Genomic DNA, 24,726 nt, shown 5'->3' with positions numbered 1-24,726 from the left:
GCTAATGGTCTCTCCAGCCATTACTCCTCGTGCCTTCCCTCGCCTGCCCTGTGCTCCTATCTAGGGCCTTTCAACATTTGCTCCTTGAGTGAACCTCAGGAAGTAACTCATAAGCCTCTCAACCTCCATGGCAGCCTGAACAACCCTACTTCCCTCTGTTTAATTGTTGGTGTTCATCATAAGATTAAATTAATTAAATAAAGGAGCCTATATGTCAACTTTGTATGAAAACCAAAAGTGATGGTCAAACCGGGCCCATTTTTTCCTAGACCTATCTGTCCTTTCTCGCTTCCATGCCTGAGTATCTGAAGGGGCTCCTCCCTACTCAGAGTGATCACATGTTCATCTCTGCCTGTCAAGAAACTCGTCCCTCAGCCCAGCTGGGCGTGGCTTAGAGGTTGAGCATCGACCTAGGATCCAGGCGATCGGGGTTCGATTCCCGGTCAGGGCACATACCCAGGTTGGGGGCTCGATCCCCAGTCGGGGGCGCGCAGGAGGCAGCCGATCAATGACTCTCTCATCATTGATGTTTCTCTCTCTCTCTCTCTCCCTTCCTCTCTCTGAAATCAATAAAGATATATTGTATTTAAAAAAAGAAAAAACTGGTTCCTCAGATTTGTTCACCAGTAGTTTCACTTTAGGAAAGAAGAAAGAATGGGAATGGGGGGAAGAAAAGAAGATAAAAGGATAGGAAAGAAGGAAAAAGGGGAAAAAGAGAAGAAGGGAAGGGGGAGGGGAAAGAAGGCAGGAAGGAGAGGGAGAGGCCGAGGTAGGGAGGGAAGTTTGGAAGGAAGGGGCAGCCTGAGCCTTGACATTAGCTGGCAGTGGTGGCACCATGCCTCAGGCTCTTCTCTCTTACAGACTGACCTTAACACGAGCAGGACAGCCCCCTCGGGGAGTGTGATAGAGGGATGCATGCTGGACAGCCACCATCAAAGCATTTTTCTGAGCAGCCTGACATGCAAGGGTCACTTGCATATTTTCCACTCCCGAATGCAACATGAGCTACAAAAAGAAAATATGAAAGGTATTAGAAATTTCTCTCATAAAGAAAAAGGTAAAGTTGAAGGTTGAGGTCACCACTTATTCAACATGTATATATATCAATCAAACTGCAGGACGAGCTGAGATCCTTGTTCCTCAGTCACAAGACTGAATCTGTCTCTCCCTACGCAGCGTTTCCTTCGTGAAGGCAGCCCCCAAGCCTGATTTGCTCTGTAGCTGGACCCCATCAGGTTTCCCCAAATGTCAAAAAGGATGAGTAGGCTCTGATGAATGAACAAACATGCTCAAGGACAGGCTCTTGTAAAACGGCCAAGATTAGATTTATGTTTTTAAAATACACAAATACAGACCTGCACATTCACACATGGAAGCAAAGAAATCTGAGTTCAGGGAAAAAACAGCACCAGGTTTAAAAAGGTCAGATAAAAGCTCCAATAACAAGTGTATATTTTCAAAGCTTGATACAAAAATGGTTCACTATATATGCTTCTTTTTAATATCTAATATAAATTATTGCAACGGGTGTTGCAGTCTCCATAGTTCAAACCAGGCCAATGTACACATCAAATAAGGCAAGGCCATCATCATTACTTATGAAGTTGGAAACTTTTCTTGTATGTGAGAGCCAACCTTATATGAATTAAACATTATGATTTTTAAGGAAATGCATGAGCAAATTGCTTAATTTTACTTTAGTTTATTTTTTAAAAAATAATTAAAATAGTTTACCTTAAGGATGGCTTCCTTTGTATAAAAACTAAATTTGCCAACTTGGTTGTCATCCACCTCAGAGATGGCCAAGACGAGAGTAGTAGGAGAATATCTGCAAGAAGAAACATGACATTGTAATAGTGTGCCATGCCACTAGCTAAGAAATGCCCATCCTGATGGGACAGAATGGCCTGTGATCAACTCTCAGATATCAGTAGTAACAGGGAACAGCAAGTGCAGACATTATGCAAGACTTGATATTTCCACCCAAAGACTGAAGGACTCTGGGGTGTTTTCAATCCTTATTGAACTTGATCTCCCTGTAGTTTCATTGTAGTGACCATCCACCTGGAGCATTTGAAATTCTTTTTTCTAGACTATGGCACTGTTTTCTCTTGTTTTTCCTCTTGACATCTTCACCTCCCCACTTGGGCATATGGATTGTTTTGAGCTGAAGGCAAATTGAGAACCTGCAGGCTCACAGAAACTTTTATCTCTCCCTTAAAGAATTTAAATTAAGAACCTTGTCCATAATAGGAGCTATCACCAGAGATAACTTTTTATGACTTATATGTAGGGCAGGGCAAACTTCTAATTACTGAACATCTGTGCTGTGAATGACCTTCCTCCCCTTTGAGGCCCCAGGCGCCTTACCTCATTCCTTAGTTCAGAAAGTCATTTCCTCATTTTTCCTTTTTTCCCTCTGAACCACTCACATACGTGGGGTTCCTATATGTACATATATAATTAAATTTGGTCATTTTCTCTTGTTAATGTGTCTCATGTCTATTTGATTATTAGACCAGTAGAAAGAACATAGAAGTGTAGATAGAGGAAAGTTTCTTCCTCCCCACAACCTCATCTACTCAGGCCCCTCACTGACTCAGGCCCCTTTGTCCACTCCCTAAAAGTTGTCCAGCTTTAACTCTCTCCCATCGCCCCAACCATCATCTAAATATTCTTTGTAACCACATTTCTGCCCTGAGATATGGTTCTTTGCTCATAACTATGAGACTCAGTTGAGTAATTTAATGTTTATGAATTTTAGTTTCTTTGTCTGTAAATGGGATATCACCTATCTCGTATATGGTTATGACAAAAATTAAGTGGAATAATATGCATGAATGTGCTTCTTAAAATGTAATCAGTATGCTTGTATTTGATATATGTTGTTAGAGTAGAACTACAAAGTGGCGACTTTAAGAAATTAACATACATAAAATAAATGCAAACTCAAGGCACAGAGTCCTTGGATGTATAAACCTTCCTCTAGTAATTCAGAAAGCTCCCTAGATCTTGTAGGATCTCTGGGTCATCACTGGGAAGACCAATCACTGCTTGGCCAGGCCACAGAGCACTTGGGCAAGTTGTGCTTTTTGGCTGATTCCAACTGAACAAAAATATGCCCTATTTCACAGCAGTGTAAAATACCAGCTCCAGCAGGAGGCCTTGAAGACACAGAGAATAATAGCTTGGCTCTAGGTTGGAGACTTAGCCTCGACTGAGGCCCAATTATACTTCCTGCCTTCAGCTTCCATGCGCTATCTCTGTATCCTTACAATAAATTCTCTTTTTGGTTTAGCTAGTGTGACAGGATACAGCAGGGGACATTTTGCCTTTAAGGGACATTTGGCAATGTCTGGAAACATTTTTGATTGTCACAAATGGGGAGAAGGGGTACTATTAGCATCTGATAGGTAGTGGTCAGGGGTGCTGCTTAACTTCTGATACACAGCCCCCTACAAGAAAGAGTCACCCAGCCCCAAATTTCAACAGTGCCGAGATTGAGAAATTTGGGGATACTACATTCTATTACCCTAACCCCTCAGTTCTAACTCATGCTCTCTCTGAGGAAGATGAGTCCTTTAATATATTAACATATCCAAGTTATAGTTTGAGCAGAGATCCACATCAGCAAAACAAAGGTGACTCTTCTTCCTTGGAGTCATCTCTGCCTTCCTTGGAGTGGGTGGGGCCAGGATCCAAAATCTCTGAGGACAGAGCTAGGTCCCTCAGGGGAAGGGCAGACTAGGAGGGAATGAAAGAAGAGGGAGACAGAAATTTTTTCTCAGCACACATCAAAGGCTGAATCTGTGAGGGTGAAAAAGATTCCTTTTTCTGACTAGATAGATTCAGAATCTGTTACTGGTAAGGGCGTTTTCTTTTTGCCAAAGGGCATGAAAACTTATAGGACATGAAAAAGAGGTTTCACTGGTTTGAGTCAGCTTCTGTTGCTGACCAGCAACAGAACCTAAGATATTGCCATACATGTTAGATTTGTACATTGTGTTAGAATTTCGAGGGAACAGTGCTCAGAAAACTTGACTGACTTCTTCCTGGTCCCAGGGAAAGTTAAAGGGACCTGGACTTCTGATCCATGGTTCTTGCCCCATGGGACCAACCTTCACAGCTCTTTCTACCCAGAAACAACATAGTCAACCCAGGTAGCTGTGATTCCATCTCATTTGAAGACTCTGATCTGATTCTTCCATTTCTCAGTTACTTGATATTTTAAAATCCAATTATTCCCCTCTGTTGAGACCTTATTTCCCCCTCATATTAAAAAAAGAAAGAAAAGAAAAAAAGAAATATCACTGTGGCAGATAGCATATAAAGGAATGAATTTAGCAGTACAATTGCATTTGTGTGTCCAGTGGTGGTAGGAATTATTTTTCACACATTCTACCATTACATTATTTTTACTTTAACCCCCTTAAGGCTCACCTGTCCACACGATCACTGTTCTCCAGCAGGGAGGTGATAAAGATAGGAGGTGGATGATCCACCTTGTCTTTCTGTGAACGGGCCTCAGATACAGATGGAACTCTTCAAACCCCATCTCCCATGCCATTTCCTTGTAGAGACTAAAAGGGGGAAAAGAGCCAACAACATTTACTATTATTTTCCCCTAAAAGGAAAGTAAGTGGTAAGAAAACTAAAGCATCAGAATAAGCACAAAAGCAAAGTGCAAAACAAGAGTAAGCCAAGTAGGGTAGGAGGTGAATGAGTCACAAGGTCTTTTGTCTGCCCTGTGTGACGACAGCTGAAAACAGAAGTAAAGTAGGAGGAGATGTGCTTGGGCACTTCAACTCTCATTTCCTGAAAGTTGGCCCTGTCCTCAGAGTCCTCATCAGGTCACTAATATTGCCCTCAATACAAGGTTCAACATTTTCCCTTGAAATTCTTCACGGCTGGCCTCTGTCCCCTCTTTAAGGAATACCTTTGTTCTCCTGGATCCAGGATGTCCATGCTCCTAACTTGTGACCACTCTCGGTCTTCATTGCTTCTCCTTCTCTTTATTTTCAAATCCTGGTGCCTCTTGAGGTTCCAAACCCAGTCCTCTTCTCATCTTCTCCATCCCTTCCTTGGGGTGCCTTCCTTCCAATCCAGCGCCCTAACAATCCCCTCTAGTTTAAGAATCTGTGACCCCCATCTCTGTCCTGCCTCAGTTCTGAGCTCTACTCCCACATTTCCACACCTTGCAATGGGGCTCTGTTCTGGTGTCCCTGTGAAATTTCAGCCTTATGTATCTAGAATGCCTTCTCCTCCTCTCTCATCCCCATTCGAACACATTTCTCCATCTTGAGAAATTGGCACCTATATTAGTTTGTTAGGCTGCTGTAACAAAGTGCCATAAACTGGGTGGCTTACACAACAGAAATTCGTCTCACAGTTCTGGAGGATGGAAGCCTGAGATCAAGATGTCAGCAGGGTTGGTTCCTTCTGAGGGCTTTGAGGGAAGGATCTGTTCCAGGCCCCTCTCTTTTGCTTATAGTGGCCACCTTCTCCTCTTGTTTTCACATAGTCTTCCCTCTGTGTGTGTCTGTGTCCAAATATCCTCTTCTTATAAGGACACCAGACATATTCGATCAGGGCCCACCTCAATAACTTCATTTAACTTGGCTACTTCTGTAAAGACCCTATCTCCAAATAAAGTCACAGGCTGAGGTACTGGGGGTAAGGACTTTTGGGAAGAACACAATTCATCCCATAACAGTCCCTTTTCTATGAAGTTTTCCCTGGTTCACTTAAAAAAAATGAAATACTTATTTTTTGTGCTCCGATAATATCTTGTTCACATGACTAAAATATATCAAACCGTAATAGGGGTAACTTTTACATTGTGAGCTTTCTAAGATCAAGGATCAGAAATTACGGGGAAGTAGTATCTTAGAGATTAATAAATATCTTGACTCATGGTTTAAATTAGTATATTCTTCTTTTATATTTTCAGTTATGCAATCTTAAGCAAATTACTTAACTTTTCTGAGCCTCTACTTCCTCACTGGTAAAATGTTCTCAAGCTACCTCATAAGGATATTCTGAGAATTAAATGAACTAATACACATAAAGTCCCCAGTACAGACTCAGGCCGCAACAGGCCCTCAAAAATGTTTGGTGGAAGATGGTTGGACCCTTTGTGCGTACAAGGCCTCTCATAGGGATCAGAACACAATAGAACTCACACATGTTTGTAACAAACCCTCTAGTCCCATATTTTTCCTGCTTATGGAACATGCCCACTTGGATGTCTCACTATCACCTCACACTCATACCTAACACCTAACTCATTCATCTTTCCCTCCCCCTACCTGCTGAAACTTCCATGCCTCTGTGAGGCCTGAATGCTATCCCTGCCTCAGCCTCTCCTTTGTCTAGGCCTCTACTGCTTCTGCTCTGCTAGTGAACTTCATTACATTCAAGAGAAAAGTCCAGCCAATATTCACTGAGTGCCTGGTGTAGGTCAGGCCTGACCCCGGTGATGGGTACCATGCAAAACAACACGCACAGGGGTTTTGCACTGAGGGAGCTTCCACCTGCAGGCAAACCAATAAACCAACATTAAGCGTCTTGGTCCAAGGCAATGTGCTGGATGGAGAGGAAGGCCGGGTGCTAGGATCTAGCCCAGCTAAGTGGTCAGAGAGCCGCACAGGAAGGCCTAGGTGAGAGAAGGAGCAAGCAAGGCAGCCGGTGATCATTTCAGCAATTTAGAAAGGCTCCTCCGGCTGTTCTGGGGGCACAGAGGGGGCAAGGCTTGTAGGCAGGAAGCCCCACTGTCTGTTATCCCCCATCCAGATCCTCCATCTCCCTACTGACCGAGCTAAGTGCACACTCTCCAGACTCATTTCTGTCAGCTGGTGGTGGAGGGTCACAAGTTCCAGAAGTTTGGAAAACGTTTCCAGGAGCAGCACACGAGAATCTTGGCCTTGGTTCTGTCCTTTGGCTGCTGCGGACTGGAGTGCAAGCAGGCCGATCTCCCCCACAAGAAAGGGATCTCCCATCACTTTCGCTGAAAGCAGCTGAAAGAAAACGAAGCACTTTTTAAAATATTAAAAAAAAGAAAAATCACATATTAAGAAAAATACTATTAGTGGCACAGACTCTGGATCCAGATTTTCTGGGCTCAAATCCTGGCTCTGCCACTTACAATCTGTGAAATTTGGGGCAATTTACTCCATTTCTCTGTCTCTTGGTTTCCTTATCTGTAAAGTGGGGGTAATAACAGTACATAATAGGCACTAATAGATAATAATTACCTAGTAGGGTTGTTAAGAGGTTAAGTGAGTGAATAGCTGCAAAAACACCTGGTACATAGTATTTGTTGTTCTCATTATTATAAATATTTTAAGCCAAAATAAAGAGTAGAAATGACAAAGATGACCTAAATAGAAATAGAAGTCCTTGATATTTGCCCGATAACTTATGGCCAATAATAATAATGTTTTTTTATAAGCCTCTCTGATTGCACTTTCAAAAATTCAAAGTATTTTACATACATTAACTCATTTGTTTTCACAAGATTCCCCATAGAGTAGGTATCACAGATGCCGCGATTTCCATTTGATCAGTGAGGGATCCGAAGCAACACTGAAACTTTCTACCTGTCACACAGCAACACCAAGAGTGAATTTAGGCTTCCTAATTCCAAGTTTAGTTGTTCTACAGGCATTAAACTGCCCTGACTGCTCCTGCACTCATGGCCAGCCCTGGGCAACTTGTGAAACAATCATATTGTTCTTTTTAAAAATATATATATATGTATATATATCTTTATTGATTTCAGAGAGAGGAAGAGAGAGGGAGAGAGAGTTGAAACACCAATGATGAGAGAGCCATCACAGATCGGCTGCCTCCTGCAGGCCCCCTGCTGGGGATCGAGCCCGAAACCCGGGCATGAGCCCTGACCATGTGCCCTGACTGGGAATCCAACCGCGATCTCCTGGATCCTAGGCCGGTGCTCAACTGCTGAGCCACACCAGCTGGGCCTGCTTGTCCTTTAATGCCCCCCTGCCATGGTTGGCTCCTCTGCTCTGACATCTTTGCTACACTCTAATATACGCTCCCTGCAAGGACCTAGTTTGGGGGACCCCCTAATCTGCCTTTCCTGGTTTGGCTCCTAAGCATGCACAAACTCCTTTATCTATCCATTTATCTACCAAAAGCCCTGTCTACTCAAGGATGTAATTTCTGTACTCTTGAAGTCTTCCAAAGTGATAAAGAAATTTATTAAACTAATTCCTACATGTCTTCAGAGGATAATATGTGCCTGCTTTTCTGGTCTAATACAAAAGTTTAATTTGAATATTTATCATTTCTATATCCAAATTTGAACACATTTCAAAAATAATAATTATTAAAACTGTGTGGTATCGATGGGAGCCCAGATAGGTATGTCAGATATTTATTATGATTTATAAGAGAATTTAAAATACATTTTAAAAATCTGGTACCATAATACCTAAATTGTAGTAGGATACATTCCTGGTAATTTGGGGGGAAATTCAATTTTGAGCCACATACACACACTCCAGGTGGAATACTAAAGGGGTTAAACATTTTTTAAATAAAATGAAAATCTTAAGAAACTAGAATAAGAAATATGAAACATCTAGAAGAAACTTTGCTTTGTGGATTTAGGAAGATAGAAAAAAATCACAAAGGAAAAAGATCAACAGATTTCACTGTATGAAAATAAGTTTCTGTTAAAAATAAGACGAATTGGGGAAAATATTTGCAGAAAACATGATAGAAGGATTAAAGTTTTTATTTAAGACGAGTTCATGTGAGTGGATAGGAAGAACATCAGGATTCTAAGAGATAAACAAAGGGAAACAACAGAAAATTCACAAAAAAATACAGGTTAGACATTTAGAATATTTAATCTCAATAAATAGCAAGAAAATAAAAAGTAACAATATAATTCCACCTTTTCTATATATGTATATATTGGCACAGACATTCTGTGCTTACATCAAGTACTATACAATGTAACAGAACTGGTGCTCTTAGACATTTATTGATGGCCTTATAATTTGGCACAACTTTTTTTAATTTTAATTGAATTTATTGGGTGACATTGGTTAATAAAATTATATAGGTTTCAGGTGTATGATTCTATAATACATCATCTGTATATTGTATTGTCTGTTCACCACCCCAATTGGCACAACTCTTGAAAAGCAATCTGCCAACATGTTCTTCAAAGACTTAAAATTTTGCTTCAGCAATTTCACTTCCAAGATTTATCAAAGGAATTGATTCAAAATATGGAAAAATCTATAAGCATGGAGATGTACCTTATAGCATTTTTAATAATAAAGAAAAATTAGAAACTTACTTGAATGCTCATGAATAAGGAAATGGTTAGATATGTTATGATTTATCACTTCAGAGAATTATGCAGTTACAGAAGTGAGTATAAAAGCTAGTTAATACTATAGAAAAATATAGAATATAATGTTTGCTGAGAAAAATAGGAGATAGTGTATGATTATATATATGAAGCCTATGATTATAACTTAACATGCACATGAAGAATACTTGAATTCAGAAAAATGATTATGAATGCACATGAGTGGTCATATTTAAGATAATATTTTTGCTTTCCTCTTTTGCTAAAATTCTGTATTATATTATTTTGATCAACTTTAAATTAGTTTAAAATAAAATCAAATTTTAGTTTGGGCAGGATGTATAGAAGGCTGAGCCAGACACGTGAAACAGATATTTTTGGCATCTGGGGCCCTTGAAAATTCCTTCGTATATAGCAAATGCCCATACAGAGTATGGTCAAATTGAGAACCCAGGCTCAACTGGAATAGCCTTAACTGAAAAATGGAAGAATTAAAATCTAACTCTTAACAACATGTAAACCACCAGGCAACAGTTTGAACCATAGATCATTAGAGCTGGAAGGGCCTTTAGAGATCATCAAGCCCACTCCCCTTCAAATACACGAACATAATGTTCTAAAATAGGAAAGTGAGGCTCAGAGAGGCTAAGACACCTGCTCAGAGTCACACAGCAAGTAAATGGCAGGGCTGACCTTGAGTCTAGGTCCTTTCTCTCCTCTACCTTGTCTCAGCTCAAGACCCTGACTCCACATTCAGTCCCCTCTCTCCTCTATGAGACCTCAGCTCAGGACAAAAGGAGCGAATTTGAGAAAGAGTCTTAGTGGAAAGGAAATATATAATTTTCAATTAAAAATGTATATTTAAAAAATATAAATAATAAATCAGAAAACACTTCCCAGCATCCTGATAAACTAGAAACTTTGACCCCCAAAAAATCACATAATAATGTTGGCAAGGCCTAAGCCTATGATCTGTCTCTGGCCAAATAGGGGAGGAACAGAGCCAAACAGAAAAACAGAGCTAAGTAGTAACATCTGGGAGGAAACATTCTCTTAGCCAAGGACCCACCTCCCTTCTTCAGAGAACCTACATCTTTCTGGATCTGTGAGCTGTACGAGGACTCAGGCTTGGCCGGGGTGAGCCACGTATCCAGGGCCAGCTGCAGCACACGTCTCTTCAGCAGGGTGAGGCCACTGGATGAGGCAGGCCTGTAGGTGAGGCGGGCCTCCTGGAAGAGATGCTCAAGGGCTCTGGGGATGAGCGATGCCAGGCCCAGGGAAGGGTGGAACTCCAGCAGGTAAATGTTTTTCAAGGCTGGGCTTCAAAAGAGGAGCAACTAATGACAATTTTTCACAATGAAGAACTTAATCTGTTTCCAAAAATATTTGCATTTTATATTTTTAAAGACCAATAAAACAACTCCTTCAAACCACGGCATTATTTAAAACAAAAACCAAAACCAGGGAACTTGAATGGGCCTCATAGGCCATCCAGGGAACCCATCAGGTTATATAACATGTTCTTTGCTTTTACGTGAACCCATTTAAAATCAGAAGATATAGGAGTTGATTCTAAAAGTGCACTAAGAGTAAGTTTCTTAAAATGTATAAAGCGAACCTGTCAACATTCCAGTAATCAATATTCAGTCAAATATTTGAAACGAACCTGTCAACATTCCAGTAATCAATATTTAGTCAAATATTTGAAAACAAAGTAACTTCAAAGTGAATAAATATTAAACAAATAACTTCCATGGTTAGTTTCTATTTTCACCTGAGTCCCCTTCCCCCCAAAATGTTAATGGGCAAAAACAACTTTTAAATTCCCTATACAACTGGAATAATTCATGGTTGCCATAGGATGTTATATTTCATAAATGAATGAGGCTGGAAATAATAAAATGCTGTCTGTGGGGATGGCTTTGCAAACAGAAGACACAGTACAAGTCAAGGGCCTTTCTATACCTACATGGAAGTAAAGAATATAAATACTTCTCATATCTATGCAAACGGGGTTCCTCTTAATTCTAGATCTTAAAAAATACAACCCTCAGGCTAAAAAGGAATCTTATCAAGGACATAACACTTGTCTTTGAGACTCTTCTGACAGGACTTAGTATCCAAATAGGCCTAACATGTTCTGCCAAAAACCATTTTCTGAACAGTAGAATCCAGCCACAGCCAGTTTCACATACACAGCTGGTGTCTGAAGCTCATTACAGTGAAGAAATCAGTCCTGAGGAATGTCGGTGGAGGAAATGCAGTCTTGTGCCTGGGATCCCAAGGGCTCTTTCTCAAGAGACAATGTTAGAATCTCAGCTATGAAATCTCTTGGCACCCCGCTGGTCCCCAAAATGATACCACAGCCGTGAAGCAATTTCCCACTGCCAGTGCGCCTGTACGATGCACTGCCCCCTTCACAGGGGCACAGGGCCATAGGGCCATGCCTCCGCTGCTCACAGCGGTGAGAAGACCAGCACACTCCTAGCACACTGCCTAGTACGTGTAAGTGCTCAACAAGGATTTGTGGGATGTTGAGAGGAGCTGGATAATGTTTCCTCCCACTTGAAGGCAATAGAGAAATTGTGATCTTGAGCCACACAGACCAACCTGGGGCTTGTCACCCACTTCTCGGTTCCTTCTCTACCCTCAAAGGCTGAAAGGGGATGGGGAGAGGGGTCACACTACATACATATCAAGGGAGTGACTTAAAGTATGTACCCTCTCTGAGGGGCCTTGGGAAATTTAATTTGCTCCTTCAAGGAATAGGGGACTGCAAGGTGAGTCTGCAGAAACCTTTTTGGTGACACTTGCTAGAAAAAAGAAATTCCCTTTTTCGAAACTTAAGTATATCAAGTTTCATATATGTTGGCTGTGTGCCACCTCTGATTAAATCCTCTGATGGCATTTCAAGAGCAACCACTTTTTTTTTTAGGTCTTCTCAAGGAAGTGGAAATTTTGTACCCAGCGGCATAAGTTTAAATTCCAGCCTCCTATTCTTTTTTTCTTAAATATGTCTATTGATTTCAGAGAGAGGAAGGGAGAGGGAGAGAGAGAGACAGAAACATCAATGATGAGAGGGTCATTGATCGGCTGCCTCCTGCACGCCCCCCACTGGGGATCGAGCCCGCAACCCGGGCCTGTACCCTGACCGGGAAGCGAACCCCGATCTCCTGGATCCTAGGTTGATACTCAACCGCTGAGCCACACCCGGCCGGGCTATTCTTTATTTCTTACGAAGCAAACGATACTAAGGGTGTGAGGGAATCCCCCTTCTGTGACTTTTATATCTACTTCTCTCATGTCCCCAAATATCTGAGAAGTGCTTTGTGGAGTAGTATTTAGACTTAACATTATACCCTTAACTTATCTAGGAGATTAAAAGTTAAATATCTAAAGACGACACCAGCTTACCAGCTATTGTTGTTGGAAATAAGTTGTTTGCAAATTATGTTAAGGGGAAGTCCAAAGTTATTGCGATTATCTGGACGGCCTTCTTGCCAAAGCCTCTGGACATACTCCCGCTGCCGCTCTATCTAGAAATGTAGCATAGAAGTTAAAAACTAGAAAAATTACACTTTCCTATGGATGTGAGTTCTGAGCCTTGGCATGAGAAAACATCAGCCCTTTGCATCTCTTCATTATTTGACCAGTTTTCACCCAGACATAAGTTGAGGATCCACTCATACAGGAGCACGCTGGTCTCTCGTTTCTGAGTCAAGGGCCAGCCAAGAAAAAAGCAAAGGGAATCAACTTCTGACAATTTTAGAAGCACAAGAAAACTTTTTGTCAAATAATTGACTACAAGGGAAAAGTTCTCACTAAGCCTAAGGTAAATGTACTGGAGCAATCTTTATCTCCTGTCTACTTCCTGCCACTAGTCCCTCCCCCCCCCCCCCAGGACATACACTGTGTTTGTTCCCTTTAGTGTCCTAAAAATAGTCACAGCATTAAAAATAAGAATGAACACAATTGTATACATCAGTGCCTTGTACAGGGGTGTGTTCAGTCCTTCTTTTATTACCAATAAACTCTATCATCTAATGAAAACAGGTTTTCCATTCTTTGTGGGCCTTTAAACGTAATTAGGGTTGGAAACCTCCCTTTAAGGCTGTAGCTATGCTTGGAATTCAACAGTGCAAATGAGCTTACAAATAAACCCTGTACATGCTGCCCTAGAAAACCCAGATTCTGGACCTGCAATGAAAGGAAAACAGAATCTTCATTTCTGGCCATGTTTTCCATCTTCTTCTCACATGTAATATTTTTATTTTTTAATTGATTTTAGAGAAAGAGGAAGGGAGAGAGAGAGAAATACATCCGTGTGAGAGGGAAACATTGATCGGTTGCCTCCCACACGCACCCTGACCGGGGCTGGAACAGCAATCTGTGTATATGCTCTGCCTGGGAATCAAACCCGCGACCCTTTGGTGCATGGGATGGTGCTCCGGCCAGCTGAGCCACACCAGCCAGGGGACACATGTAATATTTTTCAGGCCGGCCGTACTCACGTGCTGGTTGAGGATGCCCCTCGCTAGCTGCAGGTGCAGCCCCAGGCAGGCGCACTCGTCCCGGTGGGCCTTAATGAAGTAAGGGCAACTGAGGTCAAACCTTGGGCAACTGTGCACGATGTCGGTGATCACTTGCGCTAAGGCAAACCTCTCCTCAGGGTCCAGCGCGTGCGGGTAGGCTTCAAAGTAACAGTCAAGAAGCTGCAAAGAAGGTTTGATGGTCAGGGAACAGCGGAGGCAGCCCTAGGGCCCAGCAAAGAGAGGCGAGGCACCACCCACTCTGTGCCTTGGGAAGACCCTGGGCACCGGCAGGAGAGACGCGCCGAGCCTCTGGCGCAGGCCTGGTGCAGGCGGCCGCGGCACCCATGCAACCAGAGCGATGAGCAACCCACAGACACAGGCCCCCGGGGGCAAGGGGAAGAACACTCATTCTGCCTCGGTCCCCTCTTCCCTGCTCTCCCCAGAAAAAAGGGGGGCTCTATAATGAGTAATATCACACCTAATGATTAAAGCTCCAATCACAGTGCATTCAACGCCACTTCATCAAATGTATTTATCTACCTCACCCCTCTTCACAGACCCATTGCCCGCCCCCTTTCACTCCTCACCAAATGTAGGCGGGTGGCCGCCTCCCCTGTTCTGTATCCTCAGTCCCATTTCTGACGCCCCCCTCTCTCTTTTTAAATATATTCTTTTATTGATTCCACAGAGAGGAAGGGAGAGGGAGAGATAGAAACACTGATGAGAGAAGCATCGATTGGCTGCCTCCTGCACACCACCTACCAGGAACTGAGACCAAAGCCCGAAACCCTGGCATGTGCCCTGTCCTGGAATTGAACCTGCGACCTCCTGGTACATGGGAAAACACTCAACCAACTGAGCCACACCAGCTGGGCTCTGACTCCTTCTCTTTAATAGGCTGCCCAAATCTCGCCTATGTAGAAATGATGGGGGGGGGGGCTAGAATGGAAGGCTGAGGGTGAAAGTCCCCCCAAATGCAGAGGCATTTATCCGGGACTGCACTCCACCAGGAAGGGCCTGGGGTACACCACTCTCAGGCATCCAGGGAGCTCCTTTCCTGGTGGAGTTCACAGGCCTTCTCTAAAAAATAAATCTTCCACACACTAGTGGTTGAAGAGGGTTCTTACTGTGGGAATTCAGAAAGAGATGCTCTTGATTTTGTTGTTACATTTGTCTGTGAGCTTAAGGAATTTCTGTTCTGTGTATAAATTCTATTTGTGTGTAATTAGTCATGGTGCTAATCAGAAAAAGCTCTTCAGAGATCAGTGGGCTGGAATTCCCAACAGGAACCTAAAGGCAAGGTAAGTAAGTAGTTCAGGTCAGAACAGTGTAATTACTATTTTAGAGTTGTTTTATTTTTATTTATTTATATTTTTAATATATCTTTATTGATTTCAGAGGAAGGAAAGGAGAGGGAGAGAGAGAGATAGAAATATCAATGATGAGAGAGTCATTGATGGAGCCAGCAACCCGGGCATGTGCCCTGACCGGGAATCGAACCCCGATCGCCTGGATCCTAGGTCAATGCTCAACTGCTGAGCCACGCCCGGCCGGGCATATTTTAGAGTTGTTTTAAACCTTCATTGGCCTTAGACACTCTTACTTTTGGAGACCCTGTCCCTTATTATATCAAATATATTAAAATGAACTCTCATAAAAAAATCAAAATCTTTTCTGTAAAGATGTTAAGTGATATGTATTATTTTGCTTTTCAAATTATTTGGCTATGAGCCACACATTTAATTCATGACTGGCTATGATTTCTGGGCAGTATGTACCTGGGGATTCTTATGAAGTGAGAAAATCTGAGCCATCAATTGTTTGAAGATGTAATGAGAAGTTTATCAGTGCTCAGTTAACCAAGTGTTTACATTTTACAGACATGTAACTAAGCATTTATTGACATCTATTTTGTATTTTCTTTTCTTATTTTGGAGTAGGGCATGTTTTGTGGGTGTTTTTTCTCAGATCTCAAACGTTTTCAATGGTCCCTGAAAAGCAATTAGATCCTAAACACCCAGAGTATATGGCCTGATGGATAAATCGGCTCTGACTGGCCTTACAATAAAATGAATTCCTTTCCTCTGCAAAAGTAATCAACGTATTCTGCCTCTGAGTTTTAGCTCAAGCTGTCCCTTCCGAAACAGTCTTCTTTGACTGGCTCCTCTCACGGAGGTTGCCCTGTTAGAGACCTCAGCTCCTGTCATAGCCATACTGCCAGAAACAAAAAGGCTTGCCCAGTGTAGGCACTTAATGGACAGCAAGGAGTGAATTGTTGAGTCTGCAGCTTCTAGAACTCAACAGCCTAGCCCAATTTGAGATGCATTAGAGAAAGAGTATGTTTTGTTTCCATGGGTGTTGGTTTTCCTAGTGGTTTGAGCCAGAAAGTCAGCCGTCTTCTTTAAAAACTAAGAAATTTCCTAAAAGGAGATAAAGGGCCCCTCTCATTTGTGGCATCCGTATCTAAGAGTGAAGACTGGAAGGAACAGAGAAGGTGTAGGCACTACTTGAATACAGGAGGCAACAGCACAGAAGGCAAAGCGGGTTGAAGGAACCACACGCAGGAGAAGCCAGGAGTGTCTCCATTTTGCCAACCGTGGCTTCCAAGGGAAGTGAACACTTGAGAATTAATAACAGAGTAGGAATCAATGCCTGATTAATAGATGTCCAGCCCTAGCCAGTTTGGCTCAGTGGTTAGAGCATCAGCCTGCAGACTGAAGGGTCCCAGGTTCGATTCCAGGCAAGGGCACATACCTCCGTTGCAGGCTTGGCCCCTGGTTGGGGCCCATGTGGGAGGCAACCAATCGATGTGTCTCTCTCACATTGATGTTTCTCTCTCTCTCTCTCTCCCCCTTCCACTCTCTCTGAAAAGCAATGGAAAAAATATCCTCGGGTGACTTAAAAAAAAAAAAAAAAATAGACGTCCAGTCCCTGAGGGTTTCAATGCTAAGGCTCAAGGAGGGAAAGCCTGGGGCACTTTATTTAGCATTGGTTTTGCAGGATCTCCTTTGGGAAACTGTTGGTTTAAGGGACTTTGAGTCAACCAAAGGAGGCTAAAAGCTCAGGACAGAACGCTCCACAGGTTAGACACCCCCACATCTCAGAGGGTGAAATGAAGGAAGGCAGAGATCCCCTTGCCTTGCAGGGTGATCTAAATTATCTCCTGTCCACTGAGTTCTACTCTGGAGTAACATTTGATTTTTTAAGTAGCAGAAGACAAAGCAGAAACTAAGGAGTGAGTGGTGTAAGAAGGGTGTCACTTAGTATAGCCTACAAGGAGATTAGGAAAGAAACAATTACTTCCTTAAATCATTCTGGACTAACTTGAACAATTTTGCTGGGCCAGTGCAATCCCAGGAGCTAGTTCGTTGCATTTGTATTGCCTTGACCTGTTTTTGTACAAAGAGCCCTATTGTCTGGTTATTTGGCAGAAGTTCAAAGGGAGGGTTCTTTTTATTTTATTTTATTGTTGACTATAATACAGATGTCCCCCAATCTCCCCACCTTTTGCCTCCCTCCTTCTTGCTGGTGATTCTAATCTGGTGATACCAGGTTGCAGAAGCTGGTGCTAAATTGCCACACTCATACTCTGGTTTCTTTTCAGATCATATAAATCTTTCCCCTTTTACTAAGTTGCCACACTCACTTTTCTTGTTGGTTAGGACTGAAAGATTTAGCAAATAAAGATACAGATCATCTAGTTAAATTTTCATTTCTGACAAACAAGGAATACTTTTTAAGTATAAATATGTCCCAAATAATGTCATATTTTACCTAGCAACCTTAGCTGTTGAGAACATGAAGGAACACGTGGCTCTCTTTTGAAATTGGTAAGGCCTTTCCAAGCTTTGGCTTCAGTCTTGAGAAGCTCTCAGATGGACGCTTGCATAATTTTATCATGAATTCTTTCCCCACAGGCGTAGGGCCATGATCTTCCCACCTCACAGGTCCTCTTTATTATTTGATTGCTAACTGGCCCATTTCCATTTAAACTCTGGGCTGCTATTTGTCTAAGAAGTCTTCTTAGCCTGTCAAATGTCACTTGTGTGTGTCAAGGGCCAACTCTCAGGCAAAATAATATGTGGTACACCTGATGGTAGGCATAGAATATTGGAGAAAATAGAAAAATAGCCAAAATGAATAATCTCAAAACTTACTTTGTTTTTATTTTTATATCAAACTTTTTTTATTTCTGGGATTTAAAAAACTTTTAAAGATAATATTTCAGGTCAAATGAAAGCGCAAAACAGAAAGTGAATGCTGGGTGCAACTCACCAGCAGAATTTTTTTTTTTTTTTAGTGTTCCAAACACGAATTTAACAGAAAATGTGTCCTCTGGTGGCTGTAGATAGAATTAGAAATTGGTACAAGAATCACTTTGGAGCTGGCATAGCTGATACCTGGCTTCTCTGAGTCCCTTAATCTACCTAAATTCATACAGGCTCTAATTTTATGAGCATTTATACATAATATGGTTACTTTAAGGATTTAAGACAACCCAATGTGTTTGAGCAATTCTGAACACTCCAATAATTTAACAATCAAAAACAGCTGAGGCAACTTGGCAGCAGAACCATTGCTAGGGGAAATCAACTGCACTCCAGATAGAAGTCTGGTTTATCCATTAAAAATTCTGTTTTTTGACAGAATTTTCGATTTAGGAGGCTACATTTTACAGTTTGGGCATAGACAGTTCAATTTCTGTGGGGAACTTATTCTCAGGGCAGAAAGCAAGGCGATATTTGCAATGATTGTTTTAAGTTAAAATAGTTTCATGCGCCATAGAAGAAGCTAGTGAACAGCCCTGGTAGCTCAGCACAGAATGAACCTTAGGCTGAAGTGTGAAGACACTGGTTTGGTTTTCAGTCCACTCTGCCCTTCTATTCTTCTCGGTCACTGGGTCCACCTGGGGCCTGTAGGAGGCCCAGAAGCACTAAGAAGGAAGGAGGGGAGAGTACAGAGAAGGAAGGCTCTTTAAAACTCATGTCTGTATGAATACACTTGTCAAGCTTGAGGATTCTGTCTTATTTACAATCAATGCAGCCTTTCCAGCTACTACACGATGGGTCTAAATCTCTCATTTGCTCAGTTGACCTTATGTTTCTAAATGGCAGATCAAGGTCGCAGATGCAAACTCTGCGGAGGCCAGTTATCTTCAAAAAGAGGAACCTCTTTCAAAGCCCAGGGCTTGCACCCTTTAAACCCAGCTGGTTGTTTTTAAAAACTGGTGACCTACATTTCCGCGAGTAATACACCAGCGAGTAGATGAAATGCTAAATCCATCTATTACTAGAAACACAATTCAAAGGAAATGTTTCCAATTGCCCACCTTCTGACCCCAGCACAGTGCACTGGAACAGGGCTGCCACTCTCGTAACTCTTCGGGGAGCCCCGCAAAGCTGGCCATGACCTGAGGGCTGACCCCACTGCCTGGCTTTTAGGAGTCATCTTTCCGGACCCTACTGCACCCTACACTAGTAACTACCTTCTCCTAATTAAAAGACATTTTTTCCCATTGGCTTTTATAACACTATCCCTTCTTTTTTCTCCAGTCTCTTTGGCTATGACTTGTTCCTCTCGTGGATTCTGTTCCAGGACCTTACCCTTGAAGATAAGTGTTACCCAGGGACCCATTCCAGACACCTCTGGCTTTTTCTAGTTATTTTGACTCATCGCTGTGGTTCAGCTTCTACCTTCCTACCTCAGCTCATACCCGCTCCTGAGTTTCAAAACTACAGCACCCACGAAACATTCACATCTGGGCCTTAGAACTCTCCTCGCAGGCTTCGTGTCCTAGACCTGGTGTTATTTCCCCACCTAAAGTGCCCCTCCTGCTGCTTTCTGTTTCAGTTAATAGCCTCCCTGACCCCAAGGAAGTCATTTTAATTCCACCCTTTTTCTCTCACCAGAACATCCAGTCTCCAAATCCTGCCCTTTCTGCTTTGGCAAAGTGCTCTCAAGCCTGCCCCTCCTTCCTGTGCCCATCGTCACATCCTTGGTTGGGTCCCCTCCTAACTCTTCGGGTACCTGCTGTAATAACCGCACTTCTTTTCTGTTCCAGTCCATCCTTTACACTGACACCCACACAGCTATGATATGAAAACAAAGCTGTGATCCTGTGTCTCTCCCACTGAAACTCACCAATGGCTTTCCTCGCTTGTAAGATAAACTCTAAATGTGGCATGGATCAGCAGGCCCTTCAGAGGCTGTGCCCAAAACACACGTTCACCTTGTTTCCCAGTACGAGGGATGTTTTGCATCCGAGCCACAGCAGCCTTCTTACCATTCCCCAGACTCACCCCCACCCCCATTTCCTACCTCCCCGACATTGCTACTGCTGCTTCCTCTGCCTAAGGATCTTTCCTTCTCTGACAGACAATCTCTCACTCGTCTTTTAGTAACAAAATGAAGTACCTATTCCTCTGGGGAGATTGTGAACATTCCCTTTACTCTGGCAGCTCCCCTCAGGGCAAATCCCTCTCTGCACTGGGTCCCTATGGCTCTTGCATGTGCCACTGGGTTGTATTTCGCTTAGAGATCAGATCAATGTTTACCGGTTAGAAAGTCCTTAATGATATTCTCTTATATATCTATATGTTCCTGATGTCTGGAACAGTACCTGGTACAGAGTAAATACTTAATGTTTGATGAATTATCTCCCAACAGCTAGTGATTATCGGAAGGGCAATAATAACCCATGCTCCTTAGCAGTTTTTCACTTATTACAGGGATATGAACCATTAACGACAGGATGATGACAGTAACTCGCTGTTTTATTGTTTTAAATTTACCCTGTAACTTGTTGCACCAAGCACCCCTTGCCCAACTGCTCTCACCACCCACATGTGGCATACACTTCTAAAGGCTACAAAAGGTCGTGGTTTGTCTGTGTTTAGTAGACGAGGACTGTCCTGACAGGATAAGAAATGCAAATGGAGTCATCTTTTATTCTCACTTAATAGGGAGCTGCCCTAAAAGACCCACTGAGTTTTTTATAAGTATTAAGTTTTATAAGAATGTTTAACCGAAGTTTTGTTTTCTAGGCAAGAATACCTGGCGCTTGTTTTCTAGAAGAGCTGCCTCCCAAGTCCACATGTCACACAGCACAGCAAATCTGTCCACTCCTGCGTGGGCCCATCCCCAGTCCTGGCCAGTATTTGATTTGCTGCTCTCTTTGTGACCTGGAAGAGAAATGATGACAATGACCAGAGCAAGGCCTCTCTCCACGGAGCTGTTCCTATTAGAAACACACCCTCTGATTGTCAGCTCCATCTCAGGAATGAAAACACTGAATTGCAACTGGGTTCCTAAATCATTAAAGAGCCATCAGCAAAGACAAAGCCCTAAGTTCACACTTGTTGACTTAAGTCAACAGGGGTTTTTGTTTTACTTTACGTTTTTAGTTGTAAAGACTAATTTTAGAAATATAACCAAATTCAGTTAACATAAAATCTTTACTAAAATGTCCTCAAACCTGTAATTTAAAGGCAAAATATACATGTTTCCTTCTCTAAAACAAAATCCTTGGAGGTTTAAAAACAAACCCAGTTCAACCTGCTATTTCGGTTGATGCTAGCCAACTCAAAACTTTTCAGAGAAGTTTCTAAGTTATTCTTCAATTATGTTAATCACTAACCTAAATTAAAAATATAATCATTGTCATTATTCAGCTAAAATATTTTTCCACTATATTAATGGTAGTTTTCACTATCAGCATTATTATTGCTTTAAAATTTTAAGTGATCTATTTCAGAATGAAATATTAAAATGTAAGAGATTTCAGGAGCTGGAGTTTGAATTCAATAATTATCAAGTATATGATGGCTACTGAACACAAGAGAAAGACTTTGATCAGGAATTTTTCTAACAGCAGTTGGAAAATCATTTCACAATGAATGACTCTATACCTACTAGCTCAGCTAAGAGATGCTCACGTTGCTAAATGACTACTAAGTGTTTCAATCAAATTAAATTCTTAGCACTTGGAAATAGTTGCATTGCATTATAAATTATTATCAACAAAAATGATGCATTTGTATGTAAGATAACCAGTAAAGATAAAAGCATGCCCTGGAATGTTGGATGTCATAGCTGCTTCCCATGAGTCAGATACCAGATGGACTGAGACAAAGACAGGACAAAGAGTTCAAGCCGATATTAAATTAATTCTGTCTAGCATCTGAAAGGTTAATTGTCAGTCTTCAAGCAGGGCTTTATAACAATATAATAATGAATTGTCCTGAATGATAATCTAATATATTACAAAATGGCATGAACCCTTGCTAAGTTTCCCTTTAGGTGTTGCAATATTTCTAGAAACTGTAAGTTCTTTTCAAATGTAATGCTAATGCTGTCATATTATTTCAAAAGAAATATTCTTACCTCACCTATTTCTAAAATTGGATACATTTGAGTAGTGCCAGAAGGAAGAGCGAATACAGATGATGGGTTATTTGAATACCCTGAGTTATGATTTCTCCCTCTGCGGCTTGTCTGGCATTTTCCTAGCCAGATCTTCTTGCATCTAGTGGTTTTCTATTAGGAATCCAGGGACGTCCCTGCTTCTAACTGCAGTTTCCCAAGGTCAAGCACATTTTTTGTCACTTAAAGAAAAAAAATCATTGATTTCACTTGCTTACTTTGCCTCCCTCAGGGCCCTGCATGACACCCCCTGCACACAGCAGGTGATGCAGAAATGTCACTGGGCAGCAAGTCTAAACAACAGTAAGAATTATAACCAAGCCCTGAGAGAGGAGTCAGTCTCCAACTAAAGGGGCACTTAGGCTGGAAACAGAACCATATATTTTCTAATGCGGGTGTGTGTTGGGGAGGTTATGTGCTTATTGAATTTTCAGGAACTATTGGATACGCATTTATAGATGAGAAGTGTTAAATTGAGCCTTAGTGTTTTTTGTTTGGTTGGTTGGTTGATTTTTAAAATCTGACTTCTGACCTTTTTCTTTCTCAATGTAATGGCTGGCCACAAGCAGCCGTTCTGCCTCTAGTTCCTTCAGATCATTCAAGGCTTCGTCATACATGACATGCACCCCTTGCTGGTCCTGGGTATGGATGCAGCCAGCTTCTGTGCTATAGTAGTCATCCTGATTCTCCACTTCTGAGAACTCCATGAATTGGGTACTGTGGACCTGGGGAAACAGAGCCACATCTGGAAGTTACCAGAAATGGGAGAGCTGTATCTTGCCTGCCCAAATGGCCAACAGTAGGCTGCTTCTCCCATGCAGAGAGCTGTAGACTTGCTGAATGTATGAAGAGCTGTATGTAGAAAAGAAGATATTAGCAAAGAATGTTGGCAGGAAAGGGTAGTTTCTGAGGTAGATAACCAGCTGATAAAGTTTTTTCTCATTAACTCAGGATTACCTGGAAAAAGACAGGCAACAGAGCCAACTGAGTGTTAAAGGTGGTCTCTGAAGTTACAAAGTGTGCGTTCAGGTCCTGACTCTGCCAGGATCTCACCTTGACCAAGACACTCATCTACCCTTAGCCTCTGTTTCCTCCTCTGTAACATGGGGACAGTAGACACCACAACAGTCGTGATAGGGAGTATGTGACACTGTGCATAGGAGACACCTGAGATCTGTAAATGTTAGCTGCTAAAGATATTTTTGTTTTAATCTTCTAAATACTTCGAAAGTGCATTAATATAATCTCATGCCTTAGTAATATACGGGGTTGAATAGTGTCCCCTGAAAAGGCATGTCTCTCTGAAAGCTGTGAATGTTACCTTATTTGGAAATAGAGTCTTTGCAGATGCACACAATTTAGAATGAGATCATACTGGCTTGGGGTGCGCCATAATCCAATGCCTGGTGTTCTTATAAAAGGATGAAACTTTGGAGACAGCTACATAGGACGGAGGCTGAGGCTGTAGTGATGCATCTACAAGCCATGGAATGCCAAGGGACACCAAGGATTGCTGGCAACCCCCAGAAATTAGAAGAGGCAAGGAAGGGTCTTCTCCTGGAGCCTTCCCAGAGAGCATGACCCTGCTGACACCTTTAGACATGAAGCCTTTAGAACTGTGAGAGAGTACATTTCTCTCCCAGTTGTGAGCCATCACTTTGTAGCGCAGTTACGGTAGCCCTAGGAAACTAATACAGTAAGTAATTTGAGTATTCTAATCATAATTTCTTTTTCTTAGGTGACTGAGGACCTGTTGCTTTCTGAGAATCATCCTGATGATAATTCTTATAACTTCTAACTCCCCCATTTTCCCAAGCCTATGAACTGACTCCTCATACCTCTCCCCCATGCCCAGCATCCCTAAATCTCAGCTGAAGCCCCTCCACTTCTCTTTGCACACACACACACCCGGTGCACTCACCCCCCCCTCCTTCCTCTTGTGCTGTAATGAATGGTTCCCCTCCCCTTCTCCAAGGCCATTCCCTCCCCTTGCTTTGGATCCCACCCCCTCCCACCTCTGAAGCATCCCTTCTCCTTGGATATCCAACTCCTCAACCAGATATTTCCCAATTGACACTGAAACATGCTCATTTCCCTCTCATTTTAAACCTTCACACCCTTCCCCAGGTTCCACTTTGTGTCTCTCCTCCTCCTCACGGTCCAACCTCCTAAAATGTTACCTGTACTCACTGTCTCCATTCCCTCACATCCTACTCCTCACCCATTCCCAACTGGTGCTTGTCTCCATCAAGCCACCCAGACCACTTTTATTATGACCCATAATGACCTTTTCTTCATCAGCAGGTTTCCTTTTTAATTTATGTAAACTCTCAGGAGCACCTGACACAATTTGGAGCTCCCTGCTTCTTGACTCAGACTCTTTCCTGGCCTCCCAGGACTCCACATTTTCCTCGATCTTGCCAA

The 24,726-nt window shown here is 42.2% G+C and overlaps 1 protein-coding gene across 1 annotated transcript in view; it reads right to left on the bottom strand.

Annotated features, from left to right (window-relative positions):
* The window catches only part of LOC308559135 (uncharacterized protein), a gene marked incomplete at both ends in the record, with an annotated part of 127,951 nt that overhangs the window by 66,293 nt on the left and 36,932 nt on the right, over nt 1-24,726 (bottom strand). Inside the window, 10 exon segments of the mRNA XM_081141426.1 lie at nt 868-1,005; nt 1,735-1,828; nt 4,441-4,513; nt 4,516-4,580; nt 6,814-7,016; nt 10,441-10,669; nt 12,764-12,885; nt 13,861-14,061; nt 20,935-21,062; nt 22,835-23,027. Of these exon segments, the coding sequence (XP_080997552.1) occupies nt 868-1,005; nt 1,735-1,828; nt 4,441-4,513; nt 4,516-4,580; nt 6,814-7,016; nt 10,441-10,669; nt 12,764-12,885; nt 13,861-14,061; nt 20,935-21,062; nt 22,835-23,027 (1,446 nt within the window).

Source organism: Miniopterus schreibersii (assembly GCF_964146895.1).
Source record: "Miniopterus schreibersii genome assembly, chromosome: 6".
Classification (NCBI taxonomy): domain Eukaryota; kingdom Metazoa; phylum Chordata; class Mammalia; order Chiroptera; family Miniopteridae; genus Miniopterus; species Miniopterus schreibersii.
Note: the sequence above shows the minus strand (reverse complement) of the source record. Positions and strands in the feature narration are given on the sequence as shown.